This window comes from Austrofundulus limnaeus, unplaced genomic scaffold (assembly GCF_001266775.1).
Source record: "Austrofundulus limnaeus strain Quisiro unplaced genomic scaffold, Austrofundulus_limnaeus-1.0 Scaffold1079, whole genome shotgun sequence".
NCBI lineage: Eukaryota > Metazoa > Chordata > Actinopteri > Cyprinodontiformes > Rivulidae > Austrofundulus > Austrofundulus limnaeus.
In genome coordinates this window covers 23,618-33,530 of record NW_013953481.1, presented here as the reverse complement: position 1 = coordinate 33,530, position 9,913 = coordinate 23,618, and the positions used below count along the sequence as shown (strand labels likewise).

The following is a 9,913-nucleotide window of genomic DNA, read 5'->3' as shown; positions in this document are numbered from 1 at the left end:
TTATGTTTTTTTATGGAGAATGTTTATTCAATGCATCAGACTTAAACATGATGTTGGTGTCCTAAAGAGAAAAAATAACAAGATGTCTCACACAGACTCTTAAAACAGTGAAAAACTCTGATCCACTAGACAAGAACACTGATCCAAAAGAAAAAAAACTACAAAAAATTACACTTGTCTTGTTGATAAATGGCAGACTAAATACAAAATGTTTGCTAAAATAGTCCAATTTTGACTTTGTCTTCTTTACATGTGGTCAGGATTCCACTATCCAGGAGCTTCATGAGGTCCCCTTTGACCTAAAAGAAACACGGAGCAAGGATGTGAAATTTCCAATCAAATGCACAAGTTTAAGATCTATAATAAGGTTTTATGATGCATAGTCTACAAATTACAGTTTTAATTATCTTAACCAATATAACATAGCATATCAGGATCATGCTAGGTAAAAATATACAAACAAATCTTGGGAATTTTGAGGATAGTTAGGCCATTACTACGTTGGTCTTGTTTGGAGCCTTTTTCAATCACATGTAAACCAGTGATGGTCCTGATGTATAAGTGAGAGTTGTGTGAGAAGTCTTCTGCATAAATGCATTTTTTTGTCCAAACGACACCAAGTCAGATTGGTTGAGGCCTGGGTTAACAACCACCACTACTGGTGCTGTTGACAAACAGGGTGCTGGTGCAAATTACTGTTAGTCAAAGACCATGAGGAGGGAAACGTCCAAAGTGAGAGAGAGGAAGAAAATCAAGAGCATTGGCCTGAGGGTAGCAACTCTAAATGAAGGGACAATGACAGGCAAAGGCAGAATGCAGTTAGACAGGGCATGGAGGTAGTTGGAGTGAGGACACAGTGAGATGGAGGAGGATGACTTGTGGCCAAAAGATGACTTTACAATCAGACGAAGCTTTAACTATACTTGATGAACCACTGTTCCTCAAGAATCCACCAAATGAAAATTATTCTAACATTTTGTGTTTAAACTTGTATTTTATAAATAGTGAAGAAGGGAAAAATGTCACAATTTCCAAGAACAATGATTCCCAATCTAGGGTCCTCGTCTCCCTAAGGGGTGAATATTATGTGCACAAAACATTATGTCAAATTATTAGTGTTTGCATTTCCTTTTATTTTATCTAGGCAAAGATTTCATGAAAAAAGTAACTGATGACACTCTCCCATTTCTAGTCTTCTGACAGCAACAGAACAAATGCTAAAGATAACCAGTTTCTAATCACGAGATAAAGAAAAAGTGGTTAAATTAGTCAAAATTAAGGAAAAATAAATGCAAACTTTTTTTAAAGTAAGGATTGACCTCTAACTCTCCGAACATCAACTCGGTTCAAACTGCTTGCAGATTTTCCCTCCAGCAGGGGGCAGTAGCTCACCTCAGAAATGTCTATCATCCGTCTGAGTTTTCGATCTCTCCAGTTCCAGTCCAGAATCACGTACCTCAGCGCCTGTAAGGTCAAACCCTCTGGGGGGGGACATACAGTCGGACTGAAGAAAATCTTGGAAATCTCTGAAGTTAAATGGCCTCATGAGCACACGTACCTCTGTCAATGAGAGCACCGATCCTGCCAGGTGTTCCCACTCCGATGTGTGTGACGCCCTTCTGTAGCAGCTTCACTTGCTCCTCTATCTGCGAAGAGACAACACAGATACAGCAGTTCTGCTACAACCACCATGGCTTAAGATCATGCGCAGCTTCATGATCAAGCTGGTACCTTGATATGTTTTGCAAAAAGTTTCACAACTTTTGCTTTACCCTTGAAAGCAGTCAGCAGTCTTAAAACAAAAAAACAAAAAGAAAACAACAGTTGTATTTCTAGTTTAAATCAAAGAAAGTCAACATCACTGGGTCATCCCTTACTTGATGAGCTCAATGGTTCGAACAGCGGAGCTACAGACGATGAGGACAACCACTGAGCTTTTGTCCGTGTGTTGCTTCTGGATCTTTGCCCACTTGGGACAAACTTAGGGAAAAAAAAGGCAATCAAAGTCAAATATGTGAGTGTGGATGCAAACATTTGAAAAAGGTCACAACATTGTTAACCTTGTTTAAGATAAGAGGAGAGGCTGTGCGTCAGGTCATTACTCGACAGGAAACAGGAGTCTGAAAGAAATAGAAAGACGTGGTGACCTCAGTGACTCAGCAGGTCAGCAGATATCGTCTGAACTTGCAAGTTATACGGGGGTAGTAGCGTTGACTTACTCTGCAATTGGAGCTCATCCCGCTCTATCACAGAGCGTTTGTCTGAGAAGTACTGTGCGACCAGATCCTGCAGGTCGGACGGACAGCCCGGCTTCGGTGCGGAGGTGGCCAAGACATCTGTAATAGTTTTCTTTTTCTTCTAAATAAAAACAAAATATTTTCAAGTGGTATTCACTAACACAACCCAGAGGCCACAGCTATAAAACAGCTGTCCTGTGTTACAGCAGCAGGTGGTGCCAAACTCACATTTCTCTTCTTTTTAGGTTTTTCTGACTCTTGATCCTTTGTCTGTTGAGAAATTATGCAGTTTTGCTTAAAAAACAGAACAAAAATAGTACACACAAGTTAAATTTCACTTTAGAAATATAATCTATTTTGACATAACGGCAGAGTATCCTAATCTATGGCAGGGCTATTCAACTAAATTGCTCTGGGGCCACAGTTACTGCAGGCCAACAGCTGAAGGGTCGAACATCCAGCAATTAGTCATTATGTAAATAATCAAGTATTACAAAGAACTGTTACCTTTGATATAGTTTATTTTGCTGCATTTAATCATGAATACAACATACAGAAACCCTATGTAATGAAAGTAGTGATAAAACAACAAAATTAACACAATTTATTTACCACAAATAATATTTTGACATCTCTGACTTGTCAAAATTTTAAACCAATTTTATTTTCCCTTTCATAGTTTTATTTTCAACTGCCTGTAGTTTTAACTGTCTTGGGTGTTCATGGAATTTGTTTTTACCAGCTTGTAGCCAATATTCTGATGTTTCTGTAGATACTGAACATGTGTTTGTCTAACTAGGGCTGGGCGATAAACCAATTTTATCGATTAATTCGAATTTGCTGTGTACAGTATAACGATTTAATTTTGGGGAAACCGAGATTTRCCCCCCCCCTCGACTGCACTCTTTGGGGCTTCTGTAGTTCGGAGGTCTGTAGGTTTCACCCCGCCCGTCCCGTCCCTCAAGACGCAGACAATATGGACGCTAGCAAAGAGGAACTAGTTCCCAAAAAAAGGCACAGTGTCTTCAGTTATCTGGAACTGGTTCGGTTTTGCAACCGCGGACTCGGAGCAACAAACAGCTCGCTGCAATATCTGTTTGAAGGCTGTTGCTACCAAAAGCGGGAGTACGACAAACTTGTTTCAACGCTTGAGACAGAGGCGCTCTGTGGAGTGGGAGAAATGCTGCTCTTCACCACAAACTCAAACTAGCAGCAGCCAAAAAGCAGCACCGCCAAAAGACAAACTACCTTAGGGGAATATTTTCAAACTGCGTTCCCTACGAAAAGACGAGTGCCCAGTGGAAAGTCATCACACAGATGCCGTCACGTTTTACATCGCAAAAGATATGGTGCCTATTTATACAGTGGAAAAACCCGGCTTTATTCAGCTGCTGAAAACTTTGGACGCCAGGTATGTGCTACCTAGCTGCAAATATTTCACCGAAGTTTCCTTGCCACACCTTTACAACAACACAGTGCTGGAGGATGTGCGTTTTTTTTTCTGCAACAACGGACTTATGGTCCAGTCGAACAATGGAGCCGTATACGAGTTTAACAGCGCATTTTGTTGACAAAAGCTGGGCTCTACAAAGTATCTGTCTGCAAACGGCTTACTTTCCTGATGATCAACTCGCATATGGATTAAAAGAAGCTCTGAGCTCCTGGAACCTTCCTGAAGACCGACTCGTCTGTATGACAACAGACAATCATCATTAACAACATCATTAAAGCTCTGAAAGACAGGTGGCCAAACCTCCAGTGCTTTGGTCATAAACTGCATAATGCCATAGGTAATAATCTAATCTATTTATTGTCTTTTTTATAATATTTGCATTCATCATGACGGTCTATGTAACGTCAGTATGTTAAGAATCATTAATAATTGAATTTTTGTTGAGATTCAGAACGCACTCAGGAAATGCAGACAGAAATTAAAAACACCAAAAAATAGCATCATCAGAGGACAACATTAAAAATATAAAACACCTTAAAAATTTGATAAACTGTTACAGTATTTACATAAAGTGCAGTGCAGCTGACGCCAGACCAGTCTATGGTCTGTGTGTCTGTTTGTGGCTACAGTTGTAAAATGTTGAAATTGGAAAATAAATAAATCAATTTAATTTGAAAATTTTAATTTTTAATTTATTTCTGATTTTTTTTGACAAGTATGTTGAATGTATCTCATTATTACAGTAAAACTGATCCATTTATGTTTTCATTATTTTACAGAAAATGGTGTGAAGGACCCACGGATTGAATGTGCCATTGCATTGGGGTGTGTAAAAAGGCTACTGCTGCCTTTTCCTATAGTTGGAAAAAAGAAGAGAGATGGCTGAAGTACAGGCTGAGCTAGGTCTGCCCCCTCATCAGGTAATAACGGAGTCCCCAACTAGATGGGGTTCATGGCAGAAAATGATACAGGTAACCAACCCCTCACTTGACCTTAAAACCCCCTCGATACAACTATATTCCCCCCCCCCGAACCCATGCGAAGACCAACCACAGTGACCTTATGCCCAATACTAAACAAACGCTATTAGACCGTTTGCACAATTGGACTTTGAGTTCAGATCAACTCCCTGAAGGATGACTCAAATAGAGAATGTTTGAGTTTATTTTCTGTAATTTGTATTTTCTGTTTAAGCCACAGGGCATGCATGAAGATGCAGTAGACAGGCTTTTCTTCTTTGCCAAAAATGTGTGGGGAAAAAAAAAAAAAGACATCAAGAATGTACTTACTGATTTTGCTTGAATGTATGTTTTAAACAAGACTGTTAATTTTGTTGACACTAATTTTCAAACTAGCTTATTGTGTTTACTTGAAGCTGCAAATATTTTATTTATATTTTCATTGTTTACAACGGCGGGACCTGTCAACTTGTTTTACAATCATGATTTATAGCTTGTATTTAGTTGCACTTCGATTTAAGGTCAACTCCCAGAAGGGATGGTTCAAATAAAAGAGTTTTTAAAAATATTTTCTGTAATTTGTGTTTAAGAAAGCAAAGGAACAATAAAAATTGATTAAAATCGAAAATCAAATTTGGGATGAAAAAAATCGAGGTTTTTTTTAGGCCATTTCGCCCAGCCCTATGTCTAACTAAAAGAACTAATTAAAGAAGAAGTAATTAACTTAGAAAACTGGGGGTTTGGGCTTAAGAGATGAATGAACCAATTGGTGGGCCAAACTTTGGTCACTCATGGGCTGAATGTGGCCCGCAGGCCGCCAGTTGAATAGCCCTGCCCTTTGGGCATGTGACCTGTGATGGCAAAGTGAGAGAATGTTAACAGGATGTAGTGCAAAACAAATGGAAATATTACATAAGTCCATAAAATGTACAATCTAACTAAAAAAGCATACAATTAATCATCCTTCTCTACCTCCATAGGTATGTCTTCAGAAAAAAATCTTTACAGTATAAACCTTATATTTATTTTCCTTAGAAATTGAATATTTTCTCTTTGGCTGCTGCTTCGCTTTGCTTTGCTTCGATTTGATTCAATTAAAATCAATAACTCTAAATCACAACAATTGTTGTCTCAGGGCACTGTACACAAAAAACAATAAACCTAAAGAAGCCAGCAGACGCGCCAAATCTTCACTTCGTCACAGTCTCCCATCCTGAGCAGCACATTGGCGACAGTGGAGAGGAAAAACTCCCTTTTAACAGGAAGAAACCTCCAGCAGAACCAGGCTCAGGACAGGTGCCTTGACTGGCTGGATTTGGGGGGACAGGAAAGAGGGACGGAGAAACACAGGACTGTTGATAGAAATAATTACAACAAACATGTAGAGAGTGACTAAAGACAAGAAAAGAGTGAGGAAATGTGGTCAGTTTGTCCTCCAGCAGGACCAGTCTATAGCAGCAGAACTAATTAACTATAATAACTAAGGAATAACTCAGGAAACCTAAGCCTAACTATAGGATTTAGCCAAAAAGAAAGTCTTAAAGCTGCTTTATGTAGTTTCTGGAAAACCCTGGACTTGGAATATTTTGAACAGATACAACCTTCAGGTCTCTCCCCCTTGCTCTCTGTTAAGCTTCAGCCCACCTTCCTAAGCTCCTCCTATGGAGCTTGAATAAGAGTGTGTGTGGCTGCAGTAAGGGGTCTCTGCAGTAGGTTTTGTCCTGTGGGCGGAGACGTCCCTGCTCGTGATTGGTGGAGGTCTTGATGTGGGCGGAGACGGCCCTACTCATGATTGGTGGAGGTTTCGATGTGGGTGGAGATGGCCGTACACGTGATTGGTGGAGGTTTCGATGTGGGCGGAGATGGCCCGAGATGTGATTGGTCGGACTGACGAGGCGGGGAGTAGCTGCTTGATCGAGTCGGGCAGGAAGCAACGTTTTTTAAGATTGATTTTAGTCACAACTTGAGAAAGGAAAGTGCTACCTGCACGAAATTTGAACATCTTACAAGTGAAAGGATGTGTAACAATATGGCTCGTCAAATCATCCCCAACCAGCCTGTAAAAAGATAGCTAAAAATCAATTTTTTTAACAGGCTGGTGAGGGATGTTTTAACCGAGCCACATTGTTACACATCCTTTCACTTGTATGACGTTCAAATTTCGTGCAGGTAGCACTTTCCTTTCTCAAGTTGTGACTAAAACCAATTTTAAAAAAAGTTAAAAAAAATGTTACTTCCTGCCCGACTCGACCAAGCTCCTCCCCGCTGCCTCCAGCCTCAAACCCCACCGTCAATCTGACCAATCACGTCTCGGGCCATCTCCGCCCACATCAAGACCTCCGCCAATCACGAGTAGGGCCATCTTTACCCACATTAAGACCTCGGCCAATGACGATTTGGGGCGTCTCCGCCCACAGGACAACACGTTCTGCAGAGACCCCTACTTGGCACGTTGTGGGTGTGGGGGGATGGGTGTGAGCAGCTTGTACACGAACATGATTGACACCTGTGAGACAAACCTCTGGGCTTTGATTTGCTCTGGAAGCGGTAGATTTGAACAGATGACTGTAAGACCACCAGAAGGAGCCAGAGGACTTTTGTTTTATCAGAGATTAGCTGTCTAATATCAATCTGTCAGGACATGACAGTTTTAACAAATATATTAAAAGTAAATTTTTATAAAAGGTACACACTGCAGCTTTAAGTCTAGTCTTAAAAGTAGACAGAGTGTCAGCCTCATGGACAGAAACTGGAAGTTGGTTCCACAAGAGAGGAGCTTGATAACTGAAAGCTCTGCCTCCCATTCTACTTTTAGAAACTCTAGGAATCACAAGTAAACCTGCAGTCTGAGAGTGAAGTGCTCTGTTGGGAAAGTATGGAACAACAAGATCTTTATGATGGAGCTTGGTTGTTAAGAGCTTTGTATGTTAGTAGTAATATTTTAAATTCTATTCTGAATTTGACAGGGAGCCAGTGGAGAGAAGCTAAAACTGGAGAAATATGATTTTTCCTTCTAACTCTCATTAAAACTCTAGCAGCAGCATTTTGGATTAACTTAAAGAGTTTTTTGGCTGTCCAGATAATAAAGAATTACAGTAATCCAGTCTAGACGTGATAAATGCATGAATCAGTTTTTCCATGTCATTTTTGGACAAAATGTTTCTAATTTAAGTAATATTACGCAGGTGGAAGAAGGCAGTTCTGGTAACATTTTTAATGTGGGGGTTAAATAAAAAGACATGTCCTGATAAAAAATAACACCAAGGTTCTTTAAATTAGAACTGGAGGCCAGATTAATGCCATCCAGAGGAAGTGAAGGCTGCAAATTCATTCCTACAATGTTCAGGTCCAAAAACCAAAACATCTGTTTTATCTGAATTTAGAAGCAGAAAATTAAGAGTTGTCCAGTTTTTATGTCTTTAAGACTAGATTGTTGTTTAAGTAACTGTTTGGATTCATCAGGTTTCATGGATAAATATAACTGAGTATCATCAGCATAACAATGGAAATTTATCCCATGCTGTTTAATAACTTTACCTAATGGAATCATATATAAAGTGAAAAGGATTGGTCCAAGCACTTGAACCCTGAGGAAATCCACGACTAACTCTGGTATAAGAAGAAGATTCATTAACATTCACAAACTGGAATCTGTCAATTACATAAGACTTAAACCATTTCAGAGCTGTTTCTGTAATACCAATATCAAGTTCAAGCCTAAGTAATAAAATATTATGATCAATTGTATCAAATGCAGCACTGAGATCTAACAGGACAAGAATGGACACAAGTCCACTGTCTGACAGGACAAGAATGGACACAAGTCRACTGTCTAACAGGACAAGAATGGACACAAGTCCACTGTCTGAGGCCATAAGAATATCATTATTAACTTTCACCAGTGCTGTTTCTGTGCTATGATGAGCTCTAAACCCTGACTGAAACTCATCATATAGATTATTTCTATCCAGGTGTTCAGATAGTTGATATGCAACTATTTTCTCAAGAATTTTTGAGATGAATGGGAGATTAAATATAGGTCTATAGTTGGCCAGAACTCCTGAATCAAGATCAGGTTTCTTAAGTAAAGGTTTAATTTGCAGCAACCTTAAAGCTCTGTGGCACATAACCATTCATTAGATCAGGTGTGCCCAACCCGTCGTACACGGGCGACTCGGTGCTCGCAAGCTGAGTCCCGGGTGCCCACAAAGCGCAACCTTGCGAGCCGGCTTGTCAGCTGTTAGCAAGGGGACGTGTCCGCTCGCTACGCTTCATTTCAACTCTGGCAGAAGCGGTGGAGGTGGGGGGAGTAGCATCATTTTAACTCCGGCAGAAGCAGTGGAGGTGGGGGGAGTTTAAGTAACACATTCCAACGCGCAGCAATGCGCTCCCTACGCCCTCCCCCATCTTGCATTTTCACAGATGTTGTCTCGCGAGTTTTGGGTGCAGTGACACAGCGCTCTGACGAGACTTTAGGTTCAGTGGTGGAGTTGTCGATGCAGAGAAAACAGGGATGGAAAACTATCGAACAAGCAAACGAAAACTTATTTTCACACAGAGTGGGAGGAGTATTTTTTTGTTTATTCTAATTCGAAGCCTATTTGCCTCATCTGTAATTCGAGCATTGCCTCACCCGAAAAGTGTAACTTGGAGCGACATTTCAAGAAGATGCACAAACAGTATGAGACGGATCTCCCTAGTTCGTGGGAGTGTTTTTGTTTGTGCTGATAGCAGACGCTGCATTTGCTTCAACCACTCGCTACAAAAAAAAAAGGAAAAGAAAGGAAGAAAAAGCGATTGCTTCCAGAGCCGATTACTGTACCAGGAAGCAGCGATTTTTAAAGATAGTCAAACGGCCAAAAACTCATAAATGGAGATAAAGCAGACATTTTTCACGGTGGAATCTGACTGATTAAAACTTTGGAGCTTAAGCCAGGACCAGTTTCAGGATAAACAACGTCGAGCGAGCTGCAGACTGTTTTTTTCCCCCCCGCATTGGACTCCCCCGGGAAGGAATCCCATGTAGTGACGTATGCAGCGGGAGGGGTTTCCCCAGGAGCTCGGCTCGGGGTGTTTCAGGAACTATGAAAGGTATGTGCGAAAATGAACACCAAACAACCACGTGACGGCGCATCGACTGGTCAGCTGCCGAGCGACCATACTGCCTGCTGTTCATTACGGACTCAGAAAGTGCGGGAGCTAAAAAGGAAGCTAGCAGCCCATCCATCCATCCATCCATTTTCTTCCGCCTATCCGGGGTCGGG

General features: G+C 40.8%; 1 protein-coding gene across 5 annotated transcripts in view; it reads right to left on the bottom strand.

The window, feature by feature from the left end:
* Nucleotides 1-9,913, bottom strand: part of cmss1 (cms1 ribosomal small subunit homolog) — a 33,280-nt gene continuing 23,367 nt past the window's right edge. For 2 of the 5 annotated variants that reach the window (XM_014030545.1, XM_014030549.1), the window contains 8 exons: nucleotides 2,466-2,531; nucleotides 2,220-2,358; nucleotides 2,061-2,120; nucleotides 1,878-1,980; nucleotides 1,732-1,792; nucleotides 1,559-1,646; nucleotides 1,393-1,481; nucleotides 1-299 (listed from right to left, as the gene is read on the bottom strand). In XM_014030545.1, the coding sequence (XP_013885999.1) occupies nucleotides 216-299; nucleotides 1,393-1,481; nucleotides 1,559-1,646; nucleotides 1,732-1,792; nucleotides 1,878-1,980; nucleotides 2,061-2,120; nucleotides 2,220-2,358; nucleotides 2,466-2,531 (690 nt within the window). In that variant the 3' untranslated portion in view covers nucleotides 1-215. The remainder of the gene's footprint in view (nucleotides 300-1,392; nucleotides 1,482-1,558; nucleotides 1,647-1,731; nucleotides 1,793-1,877; nucleotides 1,981-2,060; nucleotides 2,121-2,219; nucleotides 2,359-2,465; nucleotides 2,532-9,913) is intronic. The other 3 variants (XM_014030546.1, XM_014030547.1, XM_014030548.1) reach the window with 3 other exon arrangements.